Raw genomic sequence first — 16,122 nt, 5'->3', positions numbered from 1 at the left:
AATTTATTGGCAACGATACGCGCCATCAATGCTTTGATTAAGCAGTATGAGGTGGATGAGCGTGTGGAGGTGGATGATGCGAAAGTCATTGAGCTTTTGGAGAAAGCGCGTAAGCAACGATTGGAGTCCATTAAGCAATATCAACAGGCAAATCGTGAGGATTTGGTTAGCGTGGAGCAGGGTGAGTTAGCCATTATTGAGAGTTATTTGCCTGAGAAGTTATCTGCTGATCAAGTGCAGAAGATAGTGGATAGAGTAATCGCACAGATACAGCCTGCTGGCATGTCGGATATGGGTAAGGTCATGGCTGAGGCTAAGGCTAAGTTACAAGGAAAGGCAGATATGGCAATGGTTAGCCAGATTATTAAGCAGAGTATTGGTGCTTAGTTGTGCTGGCATTATTTAGGTGAAAAGGATACAATCTGCACGACTCATATATCCGTTCGTGGGGTTCGCACCCACAATCTTAAAAATATTGATGTAGATATCCCACATAATGAACTTGTGGTGATTACCGGTTTATCCGGATCAGGAAAATCTTCTTTAGCGTTTGATACCATTTATGCCGAAGGGCAAAGACGTTATGTGGAATCGCTTTCATCGTATGCTCGTCAATTTCTCTCGGTGATGGATAAACCCGATATTGATTCAATAGAGGGTTTGTCTCCAGCAATTTCCATTGATCAAAAGTCCGCTTCACATAATCCACGTTCCACCGTTGGCACGGTAACTGAAATTTATGATTATTTACGTTTGCTTTTTGCTCGTGTGGGTGTGCCGTATTGCCCAACGCATCATCAACCATTGCATGCACAGTCTGTTAAAGAGATGGTGGAGAAAATTAGTGAGATTAAGGAGGGAGTGCGTTTAGCCATTCTTTCCCCTGTGGTGCAACAGCGAAAAGGTGAGTATGTGCAATTATTGGATGGCTTGCAAGGGCAAGGGTTTTATGCGTGCACGAATTGATGGAGAGATTTATACCCTAGAAGAGAGTCCACCTTTGGAGGCAAATAAGAAGCATACGATTGAGGTGGTGGTGGATCGCTTTAGAAGTGATAATGCTAATACGGCTCGTTTGAGTGAGTCATTAGAAACAGCATTGAGATTATCAAAAGGGTTAGTGAGAGTGATTGATATTGATAGCAATGCTCAGGAGGTTGATTTATTGTTTTCTAATACACATTCTTGCCCGCATTGTGGGTTTGCTTTATCAGAACTAGAGCCACGATTGTTTTCATTTAATAGTCCATTAGGAGCGTGTAAAAAATGTGATGGCATTGGGGTGATTGAGTATATTGATCCTGAGTTGGTGATCACGGATAAGTCTTTGAGCTTAGCAGAGGGGTGTTTGAGTGGTTGGGATGAAAAATCAACATATTATTTCTCTATATTAAAAGCGGTGGCAGATTTTTATGATTTTAGTGTGCATACACCATTTAATGAGCTATCAAAGAAGCATCAGGATATTATTTTGTATGGCAGTGGAAGACAAAAGATAAATATTCCCGGTGGCATGTACTCCAATGAGCGAGTTTTTGAGGGAGTGATTCCTAATTTGGAACGTCGCTATCATGATACAGAAGTGAAACAGATTAAAGAGAATATAGCGGTATTTCGCGTGAGTAATATTTGTATGGAGTGTGAGGGGGGAAGGTTAAATGTGGCAGCAAGGAATGTATTGGTAGAAGGACATAGCTTGCCATCATTAACTCAGCAATCTATTGTGGATTTGCATCAATTTTTTCAAAAGTTGACCTTACAGGGTGCAAAAAAAATGATTGCTGATAAGATTGTTAAAGAAATCATCAGCCGCTTAAGTTTTTTGGTGAATGTGGGTTTGGGCTACTTAAGTTTAGCACGTTCTGCCAACACACTTTCTGGAGGTGAGGCACAACGTATTCGTTTGGCCAGTCAGATAGGGGCAGGGCTAGTTGGCGTGATGTATGTATTGGATGAGCCTTCTATTGGTTTGCATCAACGTGATAATGAACGCTTGTTGCAAACGTTGTATCACTTGCGTGATATTGGTAATACGGTTATCGTGGTTGAGCATGATGAGGATACCGTTCGTAATGCTGATTGTGTGATTGATATTGGACCGATGGCAGGGGTGCATGGAGGTGAGTTAGTTGCACAAGGGTCATTGAGTGATATTTGTCAAAATGAGCGTTCAATTACTGGGCAGTATATGAGTGGTCAACGTAAAATTTCCGTGCCGAAAAAACGCCATCAGCCAGATAATAAAAATGTATTCGAATTATTGATGCTGATAATAATAATTTACAAAAAGTGAGTGTGGATATACCCGTTGGGTTAATGACTTGTGTAACGGGTGTTTCAGGTTCTGGGAAGTCAACGTTGATTAATCGTACACTCTATCCCGTGGCAGCCCATCGTCTCAATCGTGCAACCCTTACGGGAAATATACAGGGCAAGATAGAGGGGTTGGAGTATTTTGAGAAAGTCGTGAATATTGATCAAAGTCCAATTGGTCGAACACCTCGCAGTAATACAGCTACCTATGTTGGGTTGTTTACTGCCATTCGAGACTTATTTGCTAGTACGCAGATGCACGGGCAAGAGGATATAAGGCAGGACGCTTTAGCTTTAATGTGAGAGGTGGAAGATGTGAGCATTGTCAGGGCGATGGATTGATTCGTGTGGAGATGCATTTTTTACCTGATGTATTTGTGATGTGTGATCAATGTGGTGGCAAACGCATATAATGATGAAACGCTTACCATTCAATATAAGGGTAAGAGTATTGCTGATGTGCTGGATATGACGGTGGAAGTTGCCAGTGAATTTTTTTCCTCAATTCCTATGATTGCGAGGAAGTTAGACATGCTATGTGAGGTAGGGCTATCTTACATTAAACTCGGACAGAGTGCTACTACGTTATCCGGTGGTGAGGCACAGCGTGTAAAACTCTCTAAGAATTGGCACGGCGTAGCCATGGGGAAACCTTATATATTTTAGATGAGCCAACAACAGGATTGCATTTTTATGATATTGATTTATTGGTGCAGGTCATGACAAAACTAAGAGATCAAGGTAATACGTTAGTCATTATTGAGCATAATTTAGATGTGATTAAAATTGCCGATTGGATTATTGATTTGGGTCCAGAAGGTGGTGATGGAGGTGGTTTGATTGTAGCAAAAGGCACACCCGAGCAGGTGGCAAAAGTTAATGATTCCTTTACGGGGAAATTCCTAAAAAAAGCACTGCATAATTAATTGCTATAATCTAAAATTTAGAAGTTGTAATGGTTGCTAGAAAAATTTCTTTAACCATACAAATAAGATTTTTTGCAAAATTTTCATATATATAAAGTTACTTAGTTATGTCAGAGATTGATCCGACTTCTGAAGTTCAAGAAGTCCCAAAAGAAACGATTTCATCTCCTTTTATGAGTGATCGAGTGCAGAAGGCACTGACTCTTTTTTTTGTGTCTGTATTGAGTATCTATTTTTTTATGATTTTCTTAACCCACATGGATGTGGGTTTTGTTGGTGAAAATATTCGTTACTATCTTCATTTATTTATTGGTCATATTGCTTCAATTTTGCCATTTTGTGGATTGTATTGGTTATTGGAGCGTTATATCATATCAGCAAAATATCATAACAGTGATCATTCATCTGGGATGGTTTTTAGTGGTTTTGTGATGTTTGTTCTTGGTTCTTCAACATTAACCACATTAACGAATATAGAAAATAGCAACGGTGGTTTTTGGGGAGGATGGACAGCGGAGTTTTTGCTTTCTGGATTAGGGTTTTGGGGAGCATTTTTAATCACTGTTTGTTTACTTGTTTTTTCACTAAGCTTATTTATTTCAGTGCGTTGGCGAATGTTGTTTATTGCAACAGGTATGAGAGTTATGTCATGGGAAATGGATGCAAAAGGTGAAGTGATTGAACCATCTGAACACGCTGTATTAACTGAGTATCCAGAAGTAAAAAAATCTTATCTCATTAATAAGCCTGCTGATAATATATCAGCTGAAAAGCAAAGTGAAGAGTTTGATATCAAACAAGAGAAGTTTTCACTGATGGGGAGATTTATATCTTTCTTTCGTTCATTTCGTATACAAAAACATGAGCAAATAAAAGAAGCTCCTAAGGAGCTTATTTTGGATGATTTTATTCATAATAAGATAGAAGGAGATGTAGAAGCTATAGATATTGATACAACCATTGAAGAAAATGATGAGATAAATGTTTTTCCAAATGAATTAGATGTTGAAGATGATCCGGTGTTATTAGTGGATGAGATTGATTTGGAGGGTAGTGAAAATATAGGTAGTGATAGGCAGTTAGATACTAATCAAGTTTTGATTGAGGATCAAGTTGAGGATAAAGATAAAAATAAAAAAGAAAATCTTATTGAGAAGGTAAGTGTTGCTAAGGTGGATAAGGCTAAGAAACAAGTCCCCGCTTCTGCACAGCTAAAGACAACCTCTCTTCCGCCTTTAAAATTATTAAATTCTGATATTGTAAAGGTGAATTCTTATACCGATCAGCAATTAAATGAGATGGGTGAGGCATTAGAAAAAAATCTCAAAAATTTTAATATTGATGTGGTGGTAAAAGCTATTCAACCGGGTCCAGTTGTTACCTTGTTTGAGATTGACCCAGCACCGGGTGTTAAGGTTGGACAGATTGTGCAACTTGCCAAAGATTTAGCAAGGTCTTTAGTGGTGTCGAGTGTACGTGTGGTTGAAGTGATTCCTGGAAAATCTTATATTGGTATTGAAATTCCTAATAATCAACGGGAACCTGTGAATTTTTATGAAATGCTTTCATCAGAGAAATTCCAAAAGCAAGATAAACCTTTAACCATGGCACTGGGTAAGGATATTGGCGGTTCACCAGTGGTGGTGGATTTAGCAAAAACACCGCATCTATTGGTAGCAGGAACAACTGGTTCAGGAAAATCAGTAGGAATTAATTCCATGATTTTGAGTTTGTTGTATAAGAGTTTGCCGAGTGATGTGAAATTAATTTTAATTGATCCAAAAATGTTGGAGCTGTCTATTTATGAGGGTATTCCTCATCTTATTACCCCAGTAGTGACGGATATGAGTGAGGCAGCAGCAGCATTAAAATGGGCAGTGGCAGAAATGGAAAGACGCTATAAATTAATGTCTTTAATGGGAGTGAGAAATATTATTGGTTTTAATGAGAAAATTAAGCAAGCGGAAAAAGATGGTGTGCCTATCAAAGATCCCATGTATAAACCTAAAGCATTGTATACCCTTGAAGAGGCAGAAGAAGCACCAGTATTAGAAAAAATGCCCTATGTTGTGTTGATTATTGATGAGTTCGCAGATTTGATTATGGTAGTGGGTAAGCAGATTGAGGAATTGATTGCACGGATTGCTCAGAAAGCACGTGCGGCAGGAATCCATTTGATTTTGGCTACTCAGCGACCATCAGTGAATGTGATTACTGGGTTAATTAAAGCTAATATTCCTACACGATTGTCATTTCAGGTTTCAACTAAAATTGATTCACGTACAATTTTGGATCAAGGCGGTGCAGAGCAATTATTGGGATTAGGAGACATGTTGTATTCTTCTCCAGGTCAGGGATCACCTTTACGTGACATGGAGCCTTTGTTTCAGATGAGGAAGTTCATAAAACGGTTGATTGGTTAAAAAATAATCACCATCCTCCTGTTTATATTGAGAATTTACAGGAGAAAACTGAACAAACTAACTCGGAGTTAGGTATCGGTGATAAAGCAGAGGGTGAGGATGAGCTTTTTACTGCCGCTTGGGAGGTTGTGCTTCGTACAAAAAAAGCCAGTATTTCTCGTGTGCAAAGAGAGTTACGTATTGGTTACAATCGTGCAGCACGTTTGATTGAGGATATGGAACAACAGGGATTACTTTCTGAACCAGATATGCGAGGTAATCGTGAAATTTTAGCAGGCAAAAGGGATGAGGATTAGGTTAAATGTTTAGGTGTAGAATAGTCAAATATTTATTGGTGGTGTTTTTATCTTTTCCGAGCTTGATTAGTGCTAAGAGTTTAGAAAATGTTTTAAGTGATTTACAAACATTGAGTGTGCGTTTTGTACAGAAAGAAGGAGGAAAAGGGCATAGAAATGAGGTGAGTTATGGCTCACTTAAAGTTAAGGTGCCTGGAAAATTTGTGTGGTCAAATCAAGATGATAGGCAACAAGATGTGGTTGCTGATGGTGAAAGTATTTGGATTTATGAAAAAGATTTGAATCAAGTTAGTGTTTATAAGCAAAAGGAGACATTGCTTAAAACACCGGCTGTATTGATTAGCGACCCGAAGCAATTTAAAGATAATTTTGTTATTGATCAAGAAAGAGAGGGGAAGGATGGGGTATGGTATAGTCTTTCTCCAGTTGAAAAGGATAGCTATTATGATTATATTGAGGTTTATGTTAGTGATTCGTTGCTCAAACAATTGATTGTTTCAAATCGATTGAATGACTCAATAACTCGTATTGAATTTTATTATTCTGAAAATAGTGTTAACGCTCCTATCGATGATGCAGTATTTGATTTTGATATGCCAGAGGGTGCGGATTTGCTGTACTAAGTTTACTCTAAGGTAGCTATATTAATGTCCCAAGGTAAATCTTTATTTGATGATTTTTTAGATGATTCTTCACAAGGTTCACAAGGAATGCCAAGTCTTGCTGAGCGAATGCGTCCTAAAGGGATTGAATCAGTTTTTGGTCAGGAGCATTTGCTAGAAAAGGATAAACCTTTGTATCAAGCTATCGTTGGTAGAGTTCCGCATTCCATGATTTTATGGGGTCCTCCAGGTTGCGGAAAAACAACCATTGCTAAATTACTTGCACAACATAAAGAGACGTTGTTTTTACAGCTTTCTGCCGTGCTAGATAATGTGCAAAGGGTTCGTGAGGCTATTGATAAAGCTAAGAAAAATCAGTCTAAGCAAAGCATTTTATTTGTTGATGAAGTGCATCGTTTTAATAAATCACAACAAGATGCTTTTCTTCCTCATATTGAGGATGGCACAGTTATTTTTATTGGTGCAACCACAGAAAATCCTTCTTTTGAAATCAATCGTGCGTTGTTGTCTCGTTGTCAAACCTATACACTTAAACCCTTAGATGATGATGCTCTACAGCAGGCTCTTGAGCAGGGAAAGAAATATTTAGAGCAGGAAAATAAATTGCTTATCACTCTTACAGAGGCAGCAAGAAAGTTATTAATAGCTGGTTGTCATCATGATGCACGACGTTTGCTCAATGTTTTGGAAATCAGCTTTCAAATGAGAGATATTGCTAATGCAGAGAAAGTGATCATTGATGTTACACATGTGCAACAAGCTCTAGGCGATAAAGTTGCCCAATTTGATAAGGGTGGGGATGTGTGGTATGACCAAATATCCGCATTGCATAAATCGGTGCGTGGTTCTTCACCTGATGGGGCTTTGTATTGGTATTGTAGAATGTTGGCAGGTGGTTGTGATCCACTTTATATTGCTAGGCGGTTATTGGCGATTGCCTCAGAAGATGTTGGTAATGCCGATCCCAGAGCGTTGCCTTTAGCATTATCAGCATGGCAAACCTATGAACGCCTTGGTGCAGCTGAGGGGGAACGAGCCATTGCACATGCGTGTGTTTATTTGGCTTGTGCCCCGAAAAGCAATGCCATTGATGTGGCCTTTAAAGAGGCAAAAAGATGCGTGCAGGAAAATGAAGATTATGAGGTCCCTCTGCATTTGAGAAATGCACCAACTCAGCTGATGAAAAATTTACATTTTGGTGAGGATTATCGCTATGCACATAATGAACCTGATGCTTATGCTAGTGGCGAAAGTTATTTTCCTGAACCATTAAAAGATAAGGTTTTTTACCAACCGCATGATCGAGGTTTAGAATTAAAAATTAAAGAGAAATTGGCTCGTTTAAAAGCCCTAGATGAGCAGAGTGAACGAAAGCGCTGGTAAAAGGTAAAAATAGCATTAATTTTATTTTCTATGGAAGATAGGGGATGGAGTGAGAAATGTTAAGATACATTTCCCACAGCCATGCACCAGCAAGTAAAAATGGTGCATAAGGTATGGCAAGCTTTAGATCAATAGTTTTGTGTTTAATAAATAAAATGAGCGCATAGGATAGCCCTAAACTTGAACTAATAAGTATTGCTGAGGGTAATTCATACCAGCCTATCCATACAGCAATTCCTGCAAGTAATTTAAAATCTCCTTGCCCGATTCCATCACGTTTACGAAGCCATTTGTAAAGGGCATTAATGATGAAAAAACTGGTGTAGCCGATGCATGCACTGATAATGGCTATTTCAGTTTTTCCTAGTACAACAGAGAAGAGTAATCCAGTCCATAGAAGTGAGTAGTTTAAGCTATCTGGCAGTAATAGGTAGCGATAATCTAGCACTATCAATGATAGGGCTATCCATACAAATACACACCACCATAAACCATAGATGGGATGATTAATAATTATGGCAGTCATGACACTCAAGCATACACAAGAAAGCTCAATGAGGAAATAAGTCATGGGTATTTTATGCTTACAAAAGTGACATTTGCCGTTAAGTATTAGGTAACTAAATAAGGGAATGTTTTGCCACCATGATAGGGTGTTTTTACAGTGTGGACATAATGATCGTGGGGTATATAGGTTAAGTGTGGGAGTTTGCTTATCGGTAGGCTGCTCTATCCACTCTAACATGATGGGTAGGCGATGACACATCATAGTGATAAAACTCCCAAAAATTGCTCCAAGTATAGCAATGTTGATGTACCAAAAAATAGGTTGTTGGTAGTAGATTTGATAAGCAATAAAATATAATTCTGTGAACATAAAATTTAACAGATTATTGTGCAGGGTAAATCATGTTTTTTGCTACGTCCATTAATCTTGTATAACAAGAGAGGGGCTGATAGGTATTTTCTTGTGTTGGTAAATTAAGTAATGTTAGACATTTAATTGCTTGTTGATAATGATAATCACGTTGTGTATAAGATTGTTCAATCCCAATTAAACTAGGATATGTGAGTTTATTTGCTTTTTCATCACTTCCTACTTTTTTTCCAATTAACTCTTGATTGCCAATGATATCAAGTATGTCGTCTTGAATTTGAAAGGCAATACCAATATGATGAGCAAATTTACGTAGTGCGACCACTAATTTTTTATTTTCCGAAACAATCAGTACCATCTCAATACAGCTACTAAATAATTTTCCTGTTTTTAAGCGATGTATTTCTCGTACATCATCAAGGCTGGGTTGCATAGATGGAGCATTTGTCCAGCACATATCTAATGCTTGCCCTTGTGCCATTCCCATTGCACCGATTGCTTGAGATAATTCTGAGCAGAGTTTTACAATAATGTCTGATTTTAATTCAAGATTGCATAGCCATTCAAAAGCTAATACTTGTAGGGCATCTCCTGCAAGAATGGCGGTAGCTTCATCATATTTTTTATGGCAGGAAGGTTTGCCACGCCTTAAGTCATCATCATCCATAGCAGGTAAGTCATCATGGATAAGTGAATACACATGTACAATTTCTATTACGATAGCTAATTTATCAGCAATATGAGGTGAAATTTTCAATAAATCTGCAGTGGCATAAATTAAGCAAGGACGTAGTCTTTTACCCGGAGAAAGTGCTGAGTAACGCATAGCATTAAATAATTGTGATTGGTTTTGATGCTTTGGTAGAGCCTTATCTAGGTTAGTGAATACACGTTGTTGGCATTGTTTTTGCCAATCTGCAAAAGGCAGGCTAGAGTCAGTGATAGACATGATTTGTAATGAGGATAATGAAAATTTTAAAGAGGCGTTGAATTATAATTATAAATAGTTTGAGAGATACACTCTTATATTGAAGACCTTTCATTAAAAAATTCAAGTTTATCAAACTTCAAAAAAACGATTGTATTCATGGTTGGAAAATTCATTTAGGATGAGACTGTAGTTACATTTTTCTTTCTATGTTTGTTCTCGTTTTGTGTAATGCTGTATGCTAAATTTTTTAATGCGATGATACTTAATAGTATCGACTATTTTACTTGACTACTTTTTAATTACGAGCATGACACATACATTAATTGATGGAAAAAAAACAGCAGAAGAACTACTAATTGAAATTGAAAATAAGGTGGATCGCCTTAAACAGCAAAATATTACTCCGGGTTTGTCTGTGGTTTTGGTGGGAAATGATAAAGCTAGTGAAACTTATGTACGTAGTAAGGTAGAGATGAGCAAACGTCTTGGCATTCATTCTGTGCACAGAGAAATGTCTGCTGATGTGTCAGAGGAGGAGTTGTTGCAAGAAATAGATAATCTTAATAAGGACGGTGCCATACATGGAATTTTGGTGCAACTCCCATTACCTAGCCATATTAATACTGAGAAAGTACTTAATGCAATTGATTATAAAAAAGATGTGGATGGTTTTCATACCCTTAATGCCGGAGCATTATCGAAAGGCTTGGAAGCAACGATACCTTGTACCCCTCTAGGGTGCATTATTTTATTAAAACGATACATAGGTGATTTGTCTGGAAAACATGCTGTGGTTATTGGGCGTTCAAATATCGTTGGTAAGCCAGTAGGACAGCTATTGTTAAAAAATAATTGTACGGTAACATATGCCCATTCAAGAACTAAGGATTTGCCAGCAGTTTGTCGTCAGGCAGATATTATTGTGGCAGCAATTGGTAAGCCAGAGTTTGTTAATGCTGAGTTTGTTAAGGATGGGGCTATTGTCATTGATGTTGGTATTAATGCTGTTGAGAATACGGATAACTCGCAATCAGGAAAAGGAAACTAGTGGGGGATGTGGCATTTAATGAGGTGTGTAATAAAACTTCTGCTATTACCCCAGTTCCTGGAGGTGTGGGTCCGATGACGATTGCTTGTTTGATGTATAACTGCTTATATTGTGCTTGCTTGATTAATGGTGTTGAGTTTGATATGGCAGATAATCTTAGAGCATAAAAGCTCAATTATTCCTGTAGTCAAAGATCTTAAGTTTTTACTGGTGAAGTGGTTTTCTATTTGATAAGTTTTTCTGTGTATTATTGTGTCTCCAAGTCTTAGAAAAAAATTAAGTAGCTTAAGTGAGCGCTTTAGGCAACTCACTGCATTATTGATGGATGAAAGCGTAATCAATAATGTTGATAAGCTGAGAGAGTATTCAAAGGAGCATGCGGATTTGCGACCGCTTGCTGAGTTGGCAGATAGATATGAGGAACTAGAAAATGAGCTAGTTGAAATTGTTGAATTGCAAAAAGGTGATGATGCAGAAATGCGTCAAATGGCAATAGAGGAAGAAATAAATATTAAAAATCAATTTGAGAAAATTGAAAATGAGTTAAAGCAGTTACTTATTCCTCGAGATCCTCATGATGAAAGTAATATTTTCCTAGAAATTCGTGCTGGGACAGGTGGTAATGAAGCGGCTTTGTTTTCAGGAACGTTATATATGATGTATCAGCGTTATGCAGAATCTATGCGTTGGAAAATTGAGACATTACATATGAGTGAAGGCGAAGTAGGAGGGTTTAAGGAGATTATTTTGCGTATAGTTGGTAAGGGGGCTTATTCGTATTTGAAATTTGAATCGGGGGCACATCGGGTGCAGCGTGTTCCAGAAACAGAATCTCAAGGTCGTGTGCATACTTCGGCGTGTACGGTCGCAGTAATGCCGGAGGTTAATGCAGATGAAGAGGTTGATATTAACCCACAGGAATTACGAATTGATACCTTTCGTTCTTCTGGAGCTGGTGGTCAGCATGTGAATAAAACGGATTCTGCCATTCGTATTACGCATTTGCCAACGGGTGTTGTGGTTGAGTGTCAGGAGGGACGTTCACAACATCAAAATAAAGCTAAGGCATTAGCGATGTTGCATTCTCGTTTATTGGATGAAAGAATACGAAAACATAATGCAGAACAATCAGCACAGCGGAAAAGTTTGGTTGGTAGTGGTGATAGATCAGAAAGGATTCGTACCTATAACTTTCCACAAGGAAGAGTAACCGATCATCGTATTAATTTGACTGAATATAAACTGGATCAAATTTTAGGTGGAGAGCTTTCCATCGTAGTCAATCCATTACGCCATGAGCATCAGGCAGAGTTAATGGCACAGTTACAAGATGAGTAATCTATCCATTAAAGATTGTTTAATAGAAGATTATGATGAAGTGTTAAAGCTTAATAATGCTTCAACTCCAATGGTTAATGAAATCGGTCAACAAGAATTGCAAGAGTTATCAGAAATGGCTTGCTACTTTAAGGTTGCCGTAGATGAACAGAAATCTGTAGTTGGTACATTATTAGTTTTGCCTGCTCAACAGATGTATAAAAGTTTAAATTATCAATGGTTTAATGCTCGTTATACAAATTTTTATTATGTTGATCGTATTTTTGTTCGAGAAGATTATCTTAATCAAGGTATTGGTAGAAGTTTTTACCAAGACTTATTAAATAGTAGCCTTAAAGAGAGGGGTATAGCCTATTTATGCTGCGAGGTAAATATTGAGCCAATGAATCAACCATCATTGAGCTTTCATCATCAATTTGGATTTGCTGAGGTTGGTCAGAGAGAGAGTTCTGATAATAAGCGAGTGAGTATGTTATTGAAAACACTTTGATATGATGGTGAATATAGGAAAATTTATTGCATGTGTATGCGTATTTTTTCTGCTTGTTTCTTGTGGGCTGAAAACTCCTTTAAAAATAGATCCTACGAAAGCATCATCAGAGTTTAATTCATCTTAGAATGAGGTTTATGTTACCAAATTTAGCCAATATCACGCCACAATTATCCTATCAATATCAGCAGGATAATTGTGCTGTTTTATATTTTGAGCAAACACAATTAAAACAACTTGCGCAGCAGTATGGTACGCCATTATTTGTCTATTCAACACAGCATATTGCTGATAGTTTGTCAATTTATAATCAGGGACTCGCCAATCATAAACATGGCATTTATTATTCAGTCAAAGTCAACTCAAATATTCATATATTGAGTTTATTGCATAGTTTGGGTGCAAAATTTGATGTGGTTTCAAAAGGTGAATTACAGCGTGTGATGTATGTAGGTGTGGCAGCAAAAAATTGTGTATTTGCTGGTGTTGGTAAAACACAGGATGAATTGCTTTTTGCGATACAAAATGATATTGGATGTATTAATGTTGAGTCTGCTTCAGAATTATATAGAATTAGTGAACTTGCACAGTCTATCAATAAGATTGCCCCAATTAGCTTACGAATTAATCCTAACATTGATCCAAAAACGCACCCCTATATTTCAACGGGTTTGCAGGAAAACAAATTTGGCATATTAACCAAAGAAGCCTATGAGCTTTATCAATGGGCACATGGGCAGCCTAATTTAGAGATTAAAGGCATCAGTTGCCATATTGGTTCACAGCTATTGGATTTATCACCATTATTACAAGCAGCTGAAAGGGTTGTTGAGTTTGCACAGTCTTTACAAGAAATTGGTATTGAAATAGAACATGTTGACTTTGGTGGTGGAATTGGAATTAGTTACCAGCAAGATGAAAGTGAGAAAATTGCTCAATTAGATTGGCAGAATTATTTTTCTAATCTTACTAGAATTGTGCCTAAAGATATTGCTATTCATATAGAACCAGGGAGATCCATTGTTGGTAATGGTGGGGTATTATTGACACAAGTGCAGTATCTTAAAAAACAAGGTGAGTTAGATTTTGCTATTGTAGATGCGGCTATGAACGACTTGATTCGTCCAGCATTGTATCAGGCAGATCATCAAGTTGTTGAATTGCAGCAACATGTAAATGATTCTGTAGCAAGTAAAAAATTTACTGTTGTTGGTCCGGTATGTGAAACCAGTGATTTTCTTGCACGAGATAAGGAGCTTAAAATTCGTGAGGGTGATTATCTTGCTATGCTTTCAGCTGGAGCTTATAGTTTTTGTATGAGTTCAAATTACAATAGTCGCTTACGGGCAGCAGAAGTACTAATAAGTGGAGAGAAAAATACACTGATTAGGAAACGTGAAACATTTGAAAACATGATTGCAAATGAAAGAATTACTTGAGATTCTAGTAGCAAAATATCGTGTTAATATAGTGTGGTGATTTTGCAGTAAAATTAACTAGAGACTTTTTTTAATAGTTTATTGTCAATTTACAATGGAATATTTCAATAGCATATTGCATCAGTTAGGGGAAATTATTAATTTAGAGAGCCAATATATCGGTCGGTTAGGAGTTATTTCTTTATCGTTGATTACTTTAATGGGAGCGCTTTTTTTATTGGAATTGTTTTTTTATCTTAGAAAACGGCCTAGAGGATTATCTAATATTATTCTTATTATTGGCATTCTTGGGACATTTTTTAGCCTTTATATAACGCTTAGCGATCCTCATCAAACCAAACCTATATCTAATCAGGTTCTTGATGCCGCACTTATTGGTATATGTGGTGGCTTGCTAGCAATTATTTTATCTGTCTTTGAATCTTTGTACTATTCTAGAGTTGATGAGCAAAGAAGTGTTGAACGCTCGGTTAAAGACTTGATTCGTTTGATGAAAGACAAGTCATTGAATCAGCCTGCAGATTTACATAAATTAATTTCTCAACCAAAATCATCAGAAGGGAGTGCAAGCACAATTGGTAAACAGGAATTGCAACATATTAGTCAGCAAATATATGATTTAACTCATCATTTAAAACAAGAACTTAGTGAAAGTAGAGTACAGTCTGATGAAAATATAGAGAAACTTATTAGCCATCTTAAGAAATTATCATTAGAGGAAAATGCTCATCAAAGTACGGTATTGGGTCCTAAAATTGTTGCCAAAACATCGCTGAATTCTTATGCCCCATCAAGCAATGATGCTTCTCGTTAGTAGTTATATTCCTTTAGGGGTTTTTTATGCGTAAACTTCTTTGGGTATTCTTATTAGGAGCAATCATTTTTTGTTTTAGCATATGGTTTGCTATGACAGAAAAAGTGAATTCTCCATCAAAGAATATTCAACAAGTAAAAATTGACAAAAAGCCTAAAAAGGAAACACAAGTTCTTAGTAAACAATCTATAGTAAAAAATCAGATTTATAATCAGCTAAGCAGGGCTTTGCCTCAAAAAAAATTAGAAAAGTTTTTGGCAACTTTATCTCAAGAAGGTATGCTAATTATTCCATCGAAGACTTCCGTAAATGGAAAGCTATCAAAGGATTTTAAACACTCTGTTTCAAAGCTTCTTCCAGAATATTTTAAAATATTAAGCCAGCCTCATTTTAGTAGATATATAGATAAAATAATTATTGAAGCACATACATCAAGTAAATGGAAAAATAGTCATAATAAAGAGGATAGTTTTCAGAAAAATAAAGTGTTATCCAATCAGCAAGCTCGTGCCGTTGAAAATTATCTGTATGATTTGATGGAATTAAATTATTTACATCAATGGATGGCAGTGAAATTAGCTACAGTAGGGCGTTCTTCTGAAGATTTGGTATATATCAATGGTCAAGAAAACCCTGAATTATCCAAACGCATTCAGGTACGAGTTTTATTTAAGTAAGCAATCTTTTGACTGTCTTCTCTTCTGACAAAAATTATAGTAAACATCGCTTTTTTGTTGATCAAACGTTGTCAGTTAGTCAATGCATAGAGGTAGATGAGAAGTTGAGCCATTATATTATAAATGTGCTACGATTAAAAACTGGCTATCGGGTTATTTTATTCAATAATTCAGATAGTGAGTTTATAGCTGAGGTGGTGGTATTTGGAAAGAAAAAGGTTAGGTTATGTATTGAGCAAGATTTACCAGCAAAGTATAGAGAATCGAGCCTATCGCTTTTTTTATGTATGAGTTTGATTCGTCCAGATCGCTTCGATTGGGCAGTACAAAAATCAACTGAGCTTGGCGTACATGGGATTTATCCCATTATTTCAAAATATACGCAGATAAAAACTCGCACTGAAAAGTTACAAAAGCGTGTTGAACATTGGCAAGCGATTAGCATTTCAGCATGCGAGCAAAGTGGTAGAATTAATGTTCCAAATATTTTTCCAACAAGTTCTTTGCTAGAGTTTTTAGAAAAAGAGAGTCAAAACCATATCAT

At 37.0% G+C, this 16,122-nt stretch overlaps 6 protein-coding genes across 6 annotated transcripts; 5 read left to right on the top strand and 1 right to left on the bottom strand.

Annotated features, from left to right (window-relative positions):
• Positions 1–45: 45 nt before the first annotated feature.
• On the top strand, positions 46–387 carry LOC145275108 (uncharacterized protein YqeY-like; the record flags this gene model as incomplete). Its single annotated transcript, XM_080127609.1, has 1 exon — positions 46–387. A coding segment is annotated over one exon (342 nt), but the record flags the coding sequence as incomplete, so codon positions are not given.
• A 6,218-nt stretch (positions 388–6,605) lies between these two features.
• LOC145275107 (replication-associated recombination protein A-like) lies at positions 6,606–7,964 on the top strand. Its single transcript, XM_080127608.1, has one exon. The coding sequence runs from the start codon at positions 6,606–6,608 to the stop codon at positions 7,962–7,964; it is 1,359 nt and encodes a 452-aa protein (XP_079983734.1).
• Positions 7,965–8,854: 890 nt separating this feature from the next.
• On the bottom strand, positions 8,855–9,790 carry LOC145275106 (farnesyl diphosphate synthase-like). The gene has a single exon (XM_080127607.1). The coding sequence runs from the start codon at positions 9,788–9,790 to the stop codon at positions 8,855–8,857; it is 936 nt and encodes a 311-aa protein (XP_079983733.1).
• Positions 9,791–10,079: 289 nt separating this feature from the next.
• LOC145275105 (bifunctional protein FolD-like) lies at positions 10,080–10,987 on the top strand. Its single transcript, XM_080127606.1, is given in 2 exon segments — positions 10,080–10,802; positions 10,805–10,987. Coding segments are annotated over 2 exon segments (906 nt in total).
• Positions 10,988–11,141: 154 nt separating this feature from the next.
• LOC145275103 (peptide chain release factor 1-like) lies at positions 11,142–12,158 on the top strand. The gene has a single exon (XM_080127605.1). The coding sequence runs from the start codon at positions 11,142–11,144 to the stop codon at positions 12,156–12,158; it is 1,017 nt and encodes a 338-aa protein (XP_079983731.1).
• A 618-nt stretch (positions 12,159–12,776) lies between these two features.
• Positions 12,777–14,087, top strand: LOC145275102 (diaminopimelate decarboxylase-like). Its single transcript, XM_080127604.1, has one exon. The coding sequence runs from the start codon at positions 12,777–12,779 to the stop codon at positions 14,085–14,087; it is 1,311 nt and encodes a 436-aa protein (XP_079983730.1).
• The last annotated feature ends 2,035 nt before the right edge of the window (positions 14,088–16,122 follow it).

The sequence above is a fragment of the Euprymna scolopes genome, unplaced genomic scaffold (assembly GCF_053919585.1).
Source record: "Euprymna scolopes isolate OS-2025 unplaced genomic scaffold, ASM5391958v1 sca593, whole genome shotgun sequence".
NCBI lineage: Eukaryota > Metazoa > Mollusca > Cephalopoda > Sepiida > Sepiolidae > Euprymna > Euprymna scolopes.
Note: the sequence above shows the minus strand (reverse complement) of the source record. Positions and strands in the feature narration are given on the sequence as shown.

Bases quoted from the DNA above. Each gene is read 5' to 3' on its own strand.
- LOC145275107 (XM_080127608.1), top strand. From the start codon at position 6,606: ATGTCCCAAGGTAAATCTTTATTTGATGATTTTTTAGATGATTCTTCA.
- LOC145275106 (XM_080127607.1), bottom strand. From the start codon at position 9,790: ATGTCTATCACTGACTCTAGCCTGCCTTTTGCAGATTGGCAAAAACAA.
- LOC145275103 (XM_080127605.1), top strand. From the start codon at position 11,142: ATGGATGAAAGCGTAATCAATAATGTTGATAAGCTGAGAGAGTATTCA.
- LOC145275102 (XM_080127604.1), top strand. From the start codon at position 12,777: ATGAGGTTTATGTTACCAAATTTAGCCAATATCACGCCACAATTATCC.